General features: G+C 35.1%; 2 protein-coding genes across 2 annotated transcripts in view; both read left to right on the top strand.

Annotated features, from left to right (window-relative positions):
* The first annotated feature begins 6,877 nt into the window (after nt 1-6,877).
* Nucleotides 6,878-17,428, top strand: part of LOC123671480 (NADPH oxidase 5) — a 187,211-nt gene continuing 176,660 nt past the window's right edge. Inside the window, exon 1 of the mRNA XM_045605351.1 lies at nt 6,878-7,030. The gene's annotated coding sequence lies outside the window, so the exon portion shown is untranslated. The remainder of the gene's footprint in view (nt 7,031-17,428) is intronic.
* On the top strand, nt 12,761-14,401 carry LOC123685361 (jerky protein homolog-like). Its single transcript, XM_045625038.1, has one exon. It carries the CDS (start codon nt 12,761-12,763, stop codon nt 14,399-14,401), a length of 1,641 nt encoding a protein of 546 aa, XP_045480994.1.

The raw sequence follows: 17,428 nt of genomic DNA, 5'->3' as shown, positions 1-17,428 counted from the left end.
TTAAAATTCAATTTATGGGGTTCAGTTGCACTGTGACCTAATGGTACATTTTGCCCCATCAGAACTTTTCTCACCATTTCGTGATCTACAGCTTGCTTTTCAGATCCAGAGTTCTTATGAACTCCAGTATCTGGGATGGCTTCAAGGAGGCAACTTCCTCATTTCTACAAGTTTCTTGTCCAAAGCAGATTTTGCGTTGGCTAATGGTGGCTAGGTATTTCGTTATTTTCTTCCTCCTCCCCACAGAATCATTAGTCGTCATCTTCTGCTAGGTCTCTTCTCATTAGGTGTTTACTGAGTAATCCAGTGCTAAGATCCAGATACTTTTTGGATTTCGCAGTGTCTAATTTTCGAAGAGATTTTTTGGAGTAATCCAATTCAGGAAGATTCCAGCAGAGTGCTTTTCTTTCGTTGTTTTATTTCTTTTGGAACTATACCACAGAAATGTTCCGGGGTAATAAAAAGAGTTTGTACTTCTTCTCTGAAAAGTTTGTTGGCCTTTTCATTCCCTTTAATTCTCTAGCTACCGATAAGCCAGACTAAAAAGACCTTGTTATTCTTGCCTATTTCATTGTGTTTTCTTTAGCACTCCAATTCTGTGTAAGAATCTATGATATGGGAGCTCAGTGCTTTGATTGCGACCTTACTATCAGAATGTATCGCTATATCACATTTTTGATAATTCTTTACTAGGTTAGGTTAGGTTAGCTCTTCCACACATCTTTCTATTGCAAGTTCTCTGCCTGAAAGACACTCATACTACGGCATAACGATAGTGAGATTTTGGTGCCATTCCCGAATACTTCAGCGCCAATCCGCTTGGTGGTTTTAGTATCATACGTTTACCAGTCTTAGGATACACAACAAAATACTCTTCGAAAAACTCACTAAACTATGTCCTACCACTCATGAAACATTGTGTGTTCCTTCTATACCGAAAAATTACTAGTGTCCAGTTCTAATGAGCGAAGAATAGATCTATCACAAAAGTTATACAAAAGCACTGAAGATGTAAGTCTTATAATGTAAACTTTATTTCAAAATACCAAAGAAGAATATTCAAATTCATCTATTCCGGATGGTCTCAGTCTTCTTCTTCTTCTTCAGCCCGTGTCCATCCATTGTCAGATATAGGCCTCTACCAGGTTTTTCCATGCCACACGATCTGTTGCCAATCTCATCCACTGTCCTCCCGCTACTGTTCTGACGTCATCGATTCATCTCTTTTTAGGTCGGCCCACACTTCTTGTTGTCCCTCTTGGTCTCCATAGTATCACCCTTTGGGTCCATCTGTCCGGCTCCTGTCTCGCCACATGGCCGACCCATTGCCATTTTAAGCTTGCTACTCTTCTAATAACTCATCTCAGTCTGTTTTCCAACAAATTTTTAAAAATATATTAAACTCGATAGACATCGAACATTTCGATCTTGGCATTTCCCAGCAAATATCATACCTAAAAAAATTGGAAACAAATTAGTCTGTTCGCGAGAGACATTCTATGGTTCATACGGTTATCGTCAACTTGATTATTTTTTCTAAGTTGAATTCAGATTTCTGAATAATTAATTTTTTCGATTAATTTAATATGAACATAAACGTACAGTGAAGTCTGATGATATATTCTAGGTGTTCTTATTTAAACACCTGAAAATCATTGGCTAGATATTTTGAAAAAATCAATAAATAAATGATATCCCGATTTTACGGAATCATCTGACGGGTGATAAAATTGGAGAAAAAATCTTCAAACCTCTTTCGACTCAGTATTATAATTGAGAAAATATTTATATCGTTCCATAATGAATCATTAATGAACATTACGGTTTCAAGTTTTTGTTATAGAATCCTGTATTCAAATATAGTGTGGTCTTATACTTTCTTTATAGGATCAGAGAGGGCACTACTATGAATTGGTAGCACATGTAAGTGAATTACCGGAGAAGTCCAATAGGAAATTTTAGTTATACGCCAGCCAAGTTACGAATATGATAACCCCAATCACTTTTGTTTGAAAGTATCAGGGTGTGGAATATTCAGGTTCCCAAATTATAGTTATTGACTTTCCTAACTTGAAGGAAATTCATTATTGAATTAGATGGAGCAAAGTCAATTTCCACCAGTATATTTTTGGAAATTAATTTTGTTTTATTTCAGTTGACAGTTGCTAAGTGGAATAGTAATAGGTATACTAGGTACATATCTGTGTGAGATAGGATACCTAGATAAAGAAAAGCAAAACAATTTTTCAAATTTTGGGAATGTTAGTTCATCTTATTCCTTCTGTACTGTGCTATATGTTTTTCTTATACCTACTAATGTAGTATGTATTTGAATATCATGTTTATAGCATTATAGGTGAATATTATTTTTTCTGCAGTGGAAGAAAATTAGTTAGTTAGGAAGGATATCGTGTGAGATATCTCAATGCAAGAAGACTTGGGATATGAAGAATACAAAAAAATACTTTTTTCGGCAACCGTCCGGGAAGTGCTTACTTCCCGGACGCTTTTTCTCTGAGAAAGTAGCATTTCCCGGCCTAGTCCGGAAAGTACGTACTTCCCGGACTAGGCCGGAAAAGAATCATAGAATCCATAGCAACCGAGATAACGGCTGACAGTTCATATGAAATTAGTTGTCAAAAATTTGCATGTTTTTTGATCGCAATAGCAATAAAATATGGAAAGCAGCAGCGATAGTGTTATTTTACATGGTTGCCGAAAAAATATTGTACGCAACACTCCCGAAAATGGTTTTTTTGGACTCACAGACTTCCAGGACGAGCGTAAGCGAGTCCTGGAATTTTGTCTATTCGTCCAAAAAAACCCTATTTTCCGGACTTGTTACGTAAATTACTATTTTCTATTACATATTTATGTAATATATGTATTACTTGAAAATCAAGACATTATAGATATATTAAAATCATCAAAAAAAAATCATAAAACTACCTTTACTTAATATTCAGCGCAGAGCTTTGCCTTCCATATCTTTTAGTGATAGGTATCAATATCAATAAATTGGACTAGGTACTGTTGATGAATTTTTCTTATTTTTTCTCAAAGCGGAAAGGAAAGGAGGTGAGCTTTCAAAACCACCCCACTGCAACCCCCAGAGCATCTTTCGAAGGGCGCCAATAGTGGATCGTTCAAGAATTGAAAAAAATCGCAGGAAATCTTTCCCTAGAATCAATGGGGATTTCATGTAGTCTATTAAAAAACCGAAGGATCAGAATATGATATTTTCAATTTAATTCTGATTCATAGTTAATCATATTTTGATTTTTAATTCATTAATCAATAGACAGGATTATTCAAAAGTACTTTGACAAACTTCAGGAGGTGAATCCTCACAATATTTCAATATAAATTGTCCAAATAAATACATGTCCGGAAACGCTTCGTTTCCAAGATACAAGGAAGTTTTATTTTAATTTTTTTTGAATAATTTTTGTACCAGAAAACAGCAATAGAATAGGCGGCCTCCTATGAAAACCAAAACTACTCACTTGAACGTCAAATTCATCTCTTAAGCGTTTTTGTGAAAAATGCAAAATAATGGTAATAACTTCCACAAGCATCGATTTTATCGGAATTGAAATTTTCAAGTCCAAATATGTAGAAAACGGTTGCTCATAGCGATTCGTAACAATTGGTACTTTTTTACGTAGATATAATAGAGGAATCGATTATTTCGTTGAAAAATGTGCTAGAAGAACGCTCAAAAAGTTATGAACCTCAATAAAAGAAAAAGGGATGAGGTAGCGCTTCCTGGGAATGAGAGCAATAATAACATCAGGTTCAAATTCAACACCTCAAAAAACCGCTCAATTCCAATTTTCGTTCAAGGTCAATCTTTCGGAACTTATTTAAATGAAAACAAAATCGACAAAATGAAACTGTAACACCTTGTTTCTTGGAAAGGAAGCGTTTTTGGACATGAATTTATTTCGACAATTCTTATTGGAATATTGTGAGGAATCACCTCATGAAATTTGTCAAAGTACTCTTGAATTACCTTGTACACTAACTCGATATTTTTGTATTGTGGAATCCTTTTCTATTTCATGTCATTAATCAATATAAGCGCGAAAAGAATATCCAGTTCGAAACTATTGAATATCATAAAAGCATAGGATCCAATTAATATTGATTTTGATATCCTAATATCACTCCCCCTTTTGATAAAGTTTTGGCATGGGCTACCATAACTTTTCTCTCTTCATTTTTAAACTTCAACCATTTTATCATCTACTATATTCATATGATGTATGACAACCTTTGATGTTTATAATGATTATACATTCAGAAGAATATATTCAAAAATATACTCCTGATTGAGTACTACGAACTACGGTAGTCATTTTCTTTCAATATGATAAAAAGTAGTAAAAGTTGCTTAATGGAACTCATAGTGTAGTTTGAAAATTTCAACCGGATACAAAAAAATATATATAAAAACGATACAAAAATTTCTCTAGTACTTCAGTGTCCCAAACATAACCTATTCCTGTGGTCCTACTTCGAAGTTCATATCTTTTGGCGATGATTTGTTTCTCACATCAGACTGGAATTCCGCATACTGGCTAGCATTATTATTCCGGGGTGAAATTTTGATCTCTCCGTTCGTATACAATACACGATACGAACTCGAAATTTTCAAGATAGGTAAAGACACAATCTCCATAAATTAAACGCTTGTCATTTAAGAAATCAGATAAAACCGGGACGAAGTTTGAAAGTTCTTAGTAGAACAATTAATTCAGATATTATTTGTAAAAATATATTAATCCATATGGAAAAAAACAATATTTAAATTTTCGCTGAGAAATAAGTAATAAGAACCGAAAGAAGTGCTCACTGCAAGCACTGCTGAAGTATATTGAGGTTCATGCCTAATGCTGAAATCCTCACAGAGAAGTAACTAACCACCTTAATGAATTAGCTTGTAGTAGTTCAGAAAACATGATGTCGCAGTATAAATAAATGAATAACTACAGTTCGTCCCATGACTAGCGCACAGATGGCATCGCTAGTGCTTTAATAATTCTTCAAAATATGTGTGTCAACATTTCGGAATATAATGTTGGGTCTGAATAGATATATTGAAAGTTAAGTGATGCCACATTGATTGATTGATAAAAAAAATTTTTGTTTGCGGGGAAAAATACTGCCCAAGCAGAGCAATGACTAGATGAGTGTTATTCATAGTCTGCGCCATCCACAATAATGTTCAAAAGATGATATGCTGACTTTAAATGTGATCGAAGAACCACCGACTATGCTGAGAGCACATAACATAAAAAAATTTCACGAAATGATTTTGAGCGATTGCGAATTAAGTTTAATGAGATAGCGGTGGAATTGGAGGGTATAAGCTATCAGAAGGCAGAATATTCACAATATCACAATTCTGCTTCAACATTTTGGTATGCGAAAGTTGTGCTCGAAATGGGTGACAAACTTGCTCAACGCTGATCAAAAGAAGAGTATCGTTAATTCCAAACGATGTTTAAGCGAAATAAATATGATTTTTCTGTCGATATTTGACAGTGCATGAGATATATAGTCACCACTACACTCCTGAGTCAAATAGAGCATCAGTTTAGTGAAAAGCAGTCAGTAAATTTTCAAACATTGCCATTGTTATAGTATCCACATTTTGGTATATTTTTCTATACTATTTTGAAAGGGATAACCAACAACAGTGAATATAACATTATGATATTGAATCGATTGAATGAAATGTATGAAAATAAGGAAAAATATCCTTGAATGCAAAAGAAAATAGTAATTTACGTAATAAGTCTGGATAATAGGGTTTTTTTGGACGAATAGACAAAATTCCAGGACGAGCGTAAGCGAGTCCTGGAAGTCTGTGAGTCCAAAAAAACCATTTTCGGGCGTGTTGCGTACAATATTTTTTCGGCAATCATGTAAAATAACACTATCGCTGCTGCTTTCCATATTTTATTGCGATTGCGATCAAAAAACATGCAAGTTTTTGACAACTAATTTCATATGAACTGTCAGCCGTTATCTCGGTTGATATGGATTCTAGGATTCTTTTCCGGCCTAGTCCGGGAAGTACGTACTTTCCGGACTAGGCCGGGAAATGCTACTTTCTCAGAGATAAAGCGTCCTGGAAGTGAGCACTTCCCGGACGGTTGCCGAAAAAAATATCTTTTTCACCAAGACGATGAATATTTTCTGAAAGCAATCGGAACCATAGTCAAATGTACCCATAGACAAATGTACCGAGTATTGCACTCCTAACTGCTTGTTCTCCAGCTTATTCTTCAGATTTGGTCTTTTTGCAGACCTCAAAAGGAAAAGAAATTTGGCACATAACTAAGAGGTTATTGCCGAGTTTGAAACCTTTTTCGAAAGCAAAGACGAATCTTTCTACAGAAAAGGCAATGCAAAGCAACGGAAGCGTTGTAATAGGTACATGTATCTCCCTTGAAGTTGAGTATGTAGACGGATGAAGTTTTAAAAAGAAAATGTTTTGACTCGTAAGGTCCGGAACTTGTCGAGTGAAGTGTTCAAATATGTACATTATGGATCATTCCTGAACTGTGATGATATATTTCTCAGGATAAATAAAAAATGTCTTCCTAAATATTATTTGTATTGAAGGATGGCGAAAGATGCCATAAAAATGAAACAGAAAGCATAAATTATATTCATATCTTTTCAACTTTACCTGACTAACAAAAATGTTTCGGCACATTTCGTCTACTCAAATCGTTTGAATGCAATTTATTCAATGTAAATCGATGCGCATTGTTTGATTAGAAGGTTTACGAAATCCAGAAATTTGATTCTCTGTAAAACTGTCCAATTTGTCTAGCTAGAAAATGTTTTTCTGATTCACAGATGAAAACGCATCCGCGATGGTAACATATGTAGGTATATGTTTATGATCCCGATTCAGTTTCGTGTTGGTGTTTATTCAAGACTGAAACTTTATACTTTCGACGAATTATATAGGTACTGTGTTATTCTTATATTATTTTCATGAACTGAATAGGTGAGTAATCAATTCTTGAACTTATTATTCAATATAATCATAATCCAGTTTTAATATTCTTTGATCTATTATATGTATTTGTTTTTGTTTTGATCAGTAAATTTCGATATTCCAATATTCACTCGAGTAGGAATATGTACCTAAATGTATCTTTGTGTTCAAACTGATTTTTTTCATGCAAAATATCATATTTTCAGTAAGAAGGTAACTACCTCACACGATCTAATTTGGATTTATCATAGCATGAATTTCTGATTCCAAATTATGAAAAATAAGCCGTAAATCTATTGCAAATTCAACACACAAATTTCTTATTTTCCTTCATTTGTCTACGCACTCCAAAACATTAGAATATTTAATTCTGGATGATTCGAATTATTTCAAATGAATCACTCACAATTTCTGAAAGTACACCTAGTTGGGAAATTGCGGTAAAGGATATTACTTTCGTATTGGATATTCCAGCTCCACATTATCTACATATTTTTTAAGTGATGTAATATTTTAGAGATAGATGTTTCCAAATTTGAATCCAAGACATATTCAACCTAATTTTCATACCCAAAACTAAAAGAAATATATTAATAGGATAAAAATATTCTTCTATACATCATCAAATGAAGAAAATCCCATTTAAAGGTACAAAAATAATAAAAACAATAATTAGAAATGGGTTATATTTAATAAATTGAGAGGCTACTACTTCCTTATTTCAAATGGCACATCCAATATATTATTGCATCATTAGAAAGCTTTTTCGACGACAATTTCGGCAATATGCCATACCTTGGTTGAGAACCCAACTGTTCATACACGGTGAATACAGAAATAAAAAAATTAGCTCCTTTAGTTATGAAATGAAGAACCTTCCATTCGAAAATAGCAGAATTTTCTGAAAAATTTAGTCCTTGATGAATGAAATTATGTAAAGATTTATTCGTATATGGAAGTTCAGTTAACCCTATTTGAATTTCCTGTTTCATCAATAAGAATCAGGTTCTATTCAAGTTTTCACTCAGGTAGAATTTAAATGATTGCTATATCTGATTTCACATGAAGAATCAATTAATCAGAAAAATTATAGATTTTAAGAGTGTGTCCTATCGTATTTCCGTTCAATAAAAGAGATCATATAATAGTGAGCGATGAAGCGAGCGAGCGTGAAACATTAAATCACTGTCACATATTTCAACTTCATTTACATTATTGCACTAAATATTTCATCTGAGTTTCAAATTCTCAGAATGCTTCGTGTCTCAGATGGTCTACGTCCTTTATCTATTAAAAATGAGTCTGTTATAGATTGTGAAATATGACGTAGTAAAGTCAGATTTATTATATCTGTTGTAAAATTCTGGATCGTGAAGAGCTATATTTCATAGCCAGTGCTGTGATAATACGGCGTGAGAATATTTCAAAAATTCCACTTCCTTGAAATCACATCCATCATATATATTTCCATCTAGATTCTGAAAGAAGGACATCACTGATGTTACCTTGACTGGAGGTCAATCATGTAACCAGCCTAAGTGAAGAAATGTTAGCATTGGAAGCAAATAGTCTCCGGTCCAAACTCCATTTTGATTTTTATAACTAACTCAATTTTCAAACGATCGTTAATTGAATCATAGCCAATGAAGCTGTAATTTCTTGTTATTTTGACTAAAATCCTTGTAAAAAAAAGCCTTCAACGAAGCGTAGTTGAATTCCACTTCGAAAATAACCTTTTTTCAATGCTGACAAAGTTAGAGCAAAGTTTTGTGATCACTTTAAGAGGCACTAATTAATTGCAGATCATTTTGAAGAACTTGAAGAAATTATTTGTTTTGGGGTAAACAACCTTAATTTCTACAATTTTTAAACAATTTCAAGAAAATTCGAAATTAGTATTCGGTTTTGGACAATACATAGTCTCGAACGAATTTCATGTTTTTTGGATATATACGGTGTCCGGAATATTCAATTTTTGCCTTCTACTATTCTGAAGACCTGAAAGTATTAGATGAGACAAAAGAAGTATCTCAATATGTTGGTCTTTACTGTTTCATTTTTGTTTTATAATGAAATGGATATTTCTTAAAATAAAATAATAGCAGTATTCAGTTTCAAAATCATTCATTACTTCGGCAAAGTGACCATTTTGAACCGATAGCCATGAAAATTATATTTGGGAATTAGATGTAATATATGAAAAACTGGCCTGAAAAAATGATTATAACTAATGAATAAAATAAAATGATCATGGGCGCCCGCAGGGGGGGGGGCAGGGGGGGCTATGGCCCCCCCTGAGATTTTGATTATCTCATTTTTCAGCACAACACCCTCAATATAACTTTCTCAATCCAAAGGGCAAGGAAAAAAAGAAAGTAATGGATTCACAACAATTTTCCGGTTTTCAATGACAATCATGGACGCCTTATCGTTTTTGAATAATTTTCATTTTGCCCCCCCTGAGAAAAATTTCTGCGGGCGCCCATGAAAATGATTTCGAGATTTTACCACTAACGTTTAACATCACTAGAGCAGAAATTGTAGTGAATATGTGAATACATTTTTCCTAACGAATTTTTTGGAGAAGTGTCAGGGTATTCAGCACTATTCTCTATTTCCACATGAAGAAATAAATACCTTCCCACAAAAAATGCACAATTACCGCAATTCAAAGAAGTCCTTGAAACATTGAAATAAGATGATATTTCGTACAAGAGTTATGACATGAAAACATAAATGATATATTGCGATTCAAAAGCGAATTTTCATTCAGCAAATTTAGAGAGATAATGAGTGCAGCTTCAAAAACTTCAAAAACATTACGTGAAACTGGTTAACTAGTACCTATCTAACTGATGGTAACTCGAATCTGGGGATTATGCTCGTAAAACATAAATACAAATATTCTCTTAATTTGGAGTTATTTCAAAAATCAAATCTTCATAGTAAACAACACGTATAGGTATGATACGTATAGCAAAAGGCGTATCATTATTTTCAGAACCCCATTGCCTGATCTCCGTTTGTTACAGAACGCCCGATACTTCAATGATAAGCAAAACAAAAATTTAATTATCCCAAAAAAAAAACGAATTACTTAACTCGTTGCGGTTATCAGATGAGTTTCAGACTCTTTAATATATAGCGCTAATCCATCTTAGTCTTTAGTTCTGCTTTTTATCCTTCGCTAGTTAAAATCCTGAAACAAATTGAAAACAAATTAGAGAAAGGATTTTTATATTGTGATTATGGCTACTTACTCGGAACCTCATATTAAATTTCATATCAAAAAAAGGAGCAACAGAGTATCTAATGGTTCCGATAGAAAAAAAAAGATTGATTATAACCTGTTTCATACCGTTAGCATGAAGCAATTATGAGCCTCGACTGCCGCTGAAAAGTAAATAAATTGACGAGATACCAGTAATGAAATTCTAGTTGTATTCGGTTGTCGTCATCCTACACAAATTCATTTCACCTCAATGCCGCTGAAGCCGTTTTATATGTATTTTTCAGCTGGCTTTATCGTTCGAAGAGATACATAACAAGGAACTCAGATTTCTTCAAGTGTGCAGCTTGTGTGTCAGCAATAGGAGAATTGTATTCGTTCAAGAGATATGAATTCTGTTGATAAGCACTGAAAATATCAGAGACATCAGAGTATTTATTTATGGAGCCATCAGAAGAACATGTTCATTAAATGAGACGCGGAGTAGATACGTGATATGGATGCTTTCCTGTAACTTCTTCATCAAAATTTTAATCACGTTTCTAACGTTGATATAAAAATTATTTTCCTCTTCATTTCCTGATGGTGTCTTCATCCTCCAATTTCAAACTATCATTAAATGCAACAAAAATGACGAAATGACGTACGTGAATTCAAATTTGGAGCGCTCGTTCATTCATGGGCCAATTGGGCTTGGATACCACAGGTGTAATAAATTATTAGGTGAAGTGAAGAAATATATTTTTTCGGCAACCGTCCGGGAAGTACTCACTTCCCGGACGCTTTTTCTCTGAGAAAGTAGCATTTCCCGGCCTAGTCCGGAAAGTACGTACTTCCCGGACTAGGCCGGAAAAGAATCATAGAATCCATAGCAACCGAGATAACGGCTGACAGTTCATATGAAATTAGTTGTCAAAAATTTGCATGTTTTTTGATCGCAATCGCAATAAAATATGGAAAGCAGCAGCGATAGTGTTATTTTTCATGGTTGCCGAAAAAATATTGTACGCAACACGCCCGAAAATGGTTTTTTTGGACTCACAGACTTCCAGGACTCGCTTACGCTCGTCCTGGAATTTTGTCTATTCGTCCAAAAAAACCCTATTTTCCAGACTTGTTACGTAAATTACTATTTCCAACAGATGGTTTAAGTTATCTGTATCTCGCGATGTATGAGCCCGATCGGATTCCACTAGGCATTAGAAAGATTTCGTACTACGAAATCTTGACAGTCTTGTGATTAGTTGACTCAGTTTAGTTTGAGCGCGCGTGGACGCGAAGGTGGACACTAGCAATCATGTTAAATTGAGAGTCTTCCTTCGATAATATGAAAATACAAGTCAGGCAGCTGAAAAGGTAAATAGTGTTTAAGGTTCTGATACTGTAATGTCCAATCATGCGCAATTTTGGTTTTGTCGATGTCAAAGAAGTACCACACACTGGAAGGCCATTGTCATAAATGTCGTTAGAATCATGGATATTGTCGAGTCTGACTGTCATGTAAGCACTGTTTTAATCGCACAAGGGCCAAAGATTGCACCAAAATCTGTTTGGAATCATTTGTATAAGGCTAGTCTCACGAAGAAGCTCGATGTATGGGTACCACACGAGTCAAAGCAAAAAAACATCATGGGCCGAATTTCTACCTGCGAGTCGCTACTGAATCGCAACAAAATCGGTTCATTTTTAAAGTGGTTGCTGACTGGTGAAGAAAAGTTGACCACTTACGGCAACGTCAAGTGAAAACGGTCGTGATCGAAACGCGGGGATTCTGTAGAGCTAGGATTGACGGCCAGGAAGGTTTTGCTGTGGGATTGGTAGAGAATTATCTACTCGGCACTCGGATTTTAACTGTCAACAATTGGACCGTCTGAAGGAAACAGAAGAACTATGTTCCATCAGGTCAACGCCAGGCCACACACATGTATAGTGACTCGTCAGAAGCGCCAGGAGCTTGGTTGGGAGGTTCTTATGCATTCACCCGGACCTGGAACCAAGTGATTATCTCCTGTTCCTGTCCATGGCGAACAATTTACCTGCTGAAAAATTACCTTCAATAGAGGCTTGTGAAATTCGACTGTCTCAATTTTTTTTTTAATGATATTACTTTCAAAATAGCATAAGATATCGAACAAAATGGCTCGAATTTGACCTTAATTAGATTATTCTAACTATGGTAATTAAAGCCTTGTTTTTCATGCAATAATAATGGACTTCCTTTCATTGCACTTTTTAATAATACAGTAGAACTCCAATTATCCGAACTCCGACTATCCGAATCGCCGATTATCCGAATCACAAAAAAGCCGCGAAGCCAGTGTTTGCGCGTCAAGTCTTGACTTGACTTGTCTTAACAAGTTAAGACAAGTTCCGGCACATTGCAGTCACGGCGCACCTGTCATTGTTTGTTTTGATTAGCCAGTGTGCTATTGACCTTGCTCGAGGACGCTACTCTTTCGCTACGGCTTACTTTTGTTTGTGCGTGTACAATACTGTATTGTTTTTATACCATGGCTTCGAAAAGAAAACGTGTTGTGCTATCGTTAGCGGACAAACTGAAAATTATAGAGCAACTCGATAAAGGTGTAACGGGTAAGAAGTTGTCTGAGATTTATGGTGTTGGACAAGCAACAATTTCTGACATTAAAAACAGTAAGTCAACACTTTTAAACTTTGTTTCGGTGCTTGAAAATGGAGATGGAAGTTCCTCCAGGAAAACAATGAAGACAGCAACCAACAAAAATTTGGAAGATGCTGTGTTTAAATGGTTTTTGCAGCAACGTTCTATGGGAAATCCGATTTCAGGTCCAATCCTTTGTGAAAAAGCCAAAATCTTAGCGGAAAAGCTTGGTTATTCATCTTTTAAGGCTAGTAACGGCTGGCTAAGGAATTTTAAATTCAGGCATGGTGTACGCGAGTTAGATTTGGCTGGTGAGAAGCTTTCAGCAGACTCTGCAGCAGCTGAAAATTTTATTGAAAAATTTAAAACTGCATCAGAATCCTATGATCCAGAGTTTGTTTATAATGCCGATGAAACTGGCCTTGTTTGGAAAGCATTACCAAAAACCACTTTGGCTTCTAAAAGGGAATCTAGTGCCCCTGGACATAAGGTCAGTAAAGAACGTGTTACAGTGCTTAACTGTGCCAACTCCACTGGAAATCATAAACTGCCACTTTTTTTGATAGGAAAATCAAGAAATCCAAGAGCATTTAAAAACGTAAAAATACTTCCACTCTTCTACAAAAGTCAACCCAAGGCCTGGATGACTGCAGCTTTGTTTACCGAATGGTATGATGAAGTGTTTATTCCTGAAGTGAAAAAGCACCAAAAATCGGTGGGAAAAGAAGGCAGTAAGGTGCTTTTAATTGTTGATAACGCACCCACTCATCCTACAGCAGAACTGTTGGAAAGAGAGAATGGGCAGTTTAAAACGACGTTTTTGCCTCCCAATGTTACAAGTTTGCTGCAACCCATGGACCAGTCTGTTATTGAAACAATGAAGCGCCATTACAGAAGGCAACTGCTGAGAAAACTGCTGATCGAAGGTGCTGAAGATGAAGAATTGGTTTTGGCAAATCATAGCAAAATAAATTTAAAGGACTGCTGTTACATTGTAGCGGAAGCTTGGAGTTTGGTTACGCCAGTGACGCTAAGACGTGCGTGGAATAAACTGAAAGGCCTACCGTCTGAGAAGAACAAAAAAAAAGAATCTGAAGAATATGAGAAACAAGAATATGGAGAGGATGATGATGATGAAGATGCGTTGTCACTAGAGGAAATAAGAAAAATGATTGTTAAAATTCCTGGCTGTACAGAAGTAAGTGCTGAAGATGTAGGAGAGTGGATGGCTTGTGACACGTCTGACCCTGGTTTTCAAATTCTCAATGACGATGAAATTGTTGTAAGTGTGAGAGAAGATGTTGAAGTGGAAGTGGAAGAAGAACTTTCTGCTGATGTTGAAGTAGACGCTGGACCATCAGCTAGTGAAGCATTTGCCGGTCTCGAGACTGCTTTGAAGTGGATGGAGCGTCAGCCCGAGTGTGACCACTTGCAACTGCTCACCGTCAAGCGAATGCGTGACCTGGCTGCCCGAAAACGGTTGAAGACCGCAAAACAGCTTACATTGACGGAGATGTTTAAAAAACAATGATTTTTATTTCTAAACTTGTACATAAGTACATTTTATTTATATTTAAAACATGTGAAAATTTCATGTTTCTTTCATTTAATTCAATAATAAAAAAATAGTGCAATATCAAAACGTAGCTTTTATTCTCTCCAATGGCAATTTTTTTAAAAAAAATCCGATTATCCGAATATTTGATTATCCGAATGGGCCCCGGTCCCCATTACTTCGGATAATTGGAGTTCTACTGTAGTAATAAATGCCTCTATTTTGATGAAGAAGTAATCCCAACGAGAAGTACCTTTTAACTCTTGTTACTCCTGTACAATCTGAACGTGCATAATTAAATGTGAATAATGCATGCAGTGAGGGTGCAAGGATTACTAGCGCTCGAAAGCCCCTGATTTAACTTCACTGCTTTCGTCATTTATTTTCTGTTTGAAGTTTCTAAGATTCTAATGACGCTATCAACACGACATTTGCTTTCAAAATTTCGTGTTGAAACTTTGCATTTCATATCTACATTCGAAATTTCAACTGCATAGGTTGGTCATGGATATACAGGGTCTTTCACGAGGAACCTCACCCATATTTATACGGGAAACTACTGAACGTATTTTCATGAAATTCAGCACTTATAAGTATTTCACGATGCTGATGAAATCTAAAATGTTTTCAAGGCATGAGCACCTCCGGTTTTTCCGGAAATGACGTCAACTTCCGTTTTTCAAATTAGAACACCATTTTTTTATTGCAGAAATAGATTCCTTAGAAAATTTCAAGTTATTTTGATGTAACATTTTTCAGTTTTGGTTGGAAAATTCTCTCTGAGCGGGAAAATTCGAAAAAAAATCGAAAATAGAGCTCCGCTGAAACAAGAATAACTTCGAGGTTTTTGGATGGAAAATTTTCATTTTTGGGATTTTTCAAGATGTAAGATTGATGTATCCACTTTAAAAATCTAAATCGCGATTCATGATACAGGGGGGGTGAAAAAATCGCTTTCAAAGTTAGGGATGACAAAATCGTGAAAAATCAATTTTTTCAGATTAGAACCCCATTTTTTTATGGCAGATATTGAATCTACGTTAAAAAATAATGTGAGTGTATGCATCACACCCTTGCCCTAAAGTGGATATTTTCTGAGTTATTCACAAAAAACTGTTTTTCGTCTTGAATTTTCAGCTATTTATTTTCCCTTCACGCCAAAAAGATGAAATTTTTAGTAACTGTTATTCGAACCATGCTGTAGATTTTTCACCCCTTCTTGAAACCGACTTTAAGTTACTATTAGGAGAACCATGGCAAACTCTCGCAGTTATAACTAGAGAAAATGCTCAAAGTTTTGACCGTTAATTTCTAGACATTTATTTATACGTCTCAGGAATGCTTCGTGCGTTGCTCTTCTTATTTCATCGGGAGGAAGAGATCTGCAAAAGTGTTTAAAAACCAAATTGAGTTTCAAAACTATGAATCTAAAAATCTCAACAAACCTGAACGCATTTCTGACTCGTTCTATGCAGTCCTCTTTATCAATCAGGGGAGTTGAGTAGACAATATTTTTTATCCTACCCCAAACATAATAGTATAAAGGAGTTAAATCGGGAGAACGTGGTGGCCAAAGATGTGGACCATTGTTCGCCAACCATCGATCTTCAAATAGCATGTAGAGGATATTTGACACATTGAGTGAATTGTGTGGAGGCGCGCCATCTTGTTGATACGATAAGTCATTATGGTTCTGTACTAGCTCAATTATTTGAGTCAATATGTCAGAATATCTATCTCCTAAGGGAGAACATTCTTTAAATAATGCAAACATGTTTAGTGTTCTATCTTACCAGTTAAGGTCCCATCATAAATGTGAACATCGAGAATTGCATTATTTTTGATGGCGCAAAAAACATTGAAACTCCAGGTCTCTTGAAAGTTCCATTGTCTGAAGTGGTGGTTGTTCTCTTCATCCCAATAATGACTGTTATGTCTATTGAAAGAACCATTCTTTGTGAATTTAGATTCATCTGTCCAAATTATACAGTCCAAAAAGTTTTCATTCTCTTGAAATCGAATCATCATAGCTTCGCAAAACTCTGTTCTCCTGACGAAATCAGTTTCCTTCAAATGCTGTACCCTATTGAATTTATATGGGTGCATTTTATGTTTTTTCAATATTCTCCAAACACTCGATTGAGATAATACCAGATCAATCTCGGCATCTTTGAGAGAATTTTGAGGATTCACACGAAAATATGCAAGAACTGTAATTTCGTTGTTCTCATCTTCTACTACACTTTTTTCTCTGTGTATAGTTTTCTTAACGAAAGATCCGACATTTCTCAAGTTTGTGGTTCTGTTAATGGTATCTCTCGTTGGTCTGGGTCGGTCAGGAAACCTCTCAATGAACAGCCGAATCGTTCTATCTACAACTTTATTACATTCTCCATGAAGTAGAATGAGATTTAAATAATCTTCATTGGTAAAATTAGGCATAGTGATCGATTTTATAACTTAATATGAATTATCACCAAATTAATAGTAAACACAAAATGCTACTGAATAAAGAGGAATTTGGCAGATGTAATTAATGATATCTATCATTAAAAAAAAAAGAATGTAAAACATGGTAAGTTTTTGCATATGGTTCATAAGGAATTATTTATTTATCACTGGAGAGAAAACCGATGGCCGATTAGTTGAAATAAAGAGGTTTCCGATACAAATTCGAATCAAAATTCGCCATCTATTTAGGAACAACCTGTAACTTTTTTCTCTTGCATATTAGGGTAGTAAAATCTTAAAAATGGTTTAAGTAACAGTTCCTGAAAATTTCATCTTTTTGGCGTGAAGGGAAAATAAATAGCTGAAAATTCAAGACGAAAAACAGTTTTTTGTGAATAACTCAGAAAATATCCACTTTAGGGCAAAGGTGTGATGCATACACTCACGATATTTTTTAACGTAGATTCAATATCTGCCATAAAAAAATGGGGTTCTAATTTGAAAAAAATTATTTTTCACGATTTTGTCATCCCTAACTTTGAAAGCGATTTT

This window comes from Harmonia axyridis, chromosome 1 (assembly GCF_914767665.1).
Source record: "Harmonia axyridis chromosome 1, icHarAxyr1.1, whole genome shotgun sequence".
Taxonomy (NCBI): Eukaryota; Metazoa; Arthropoda; class Insecta; order Coleoptera; family Coccinellidae; genus Harmonia; species Harmonia axyridis.
This window is presented reverse-complemented; position numbering and strand designations above follow the sequence as displayed.

Bases quoted from the DNA above. Each gene is read 5' to 3' on its own strand.
- LOC123685361 (XM_045625038.1), top strand. From the start codon at position 12,761: ATGGCTTCGAAAAGAAAACGTGTTGTGCTATCGTTAGCGGACAAACTG.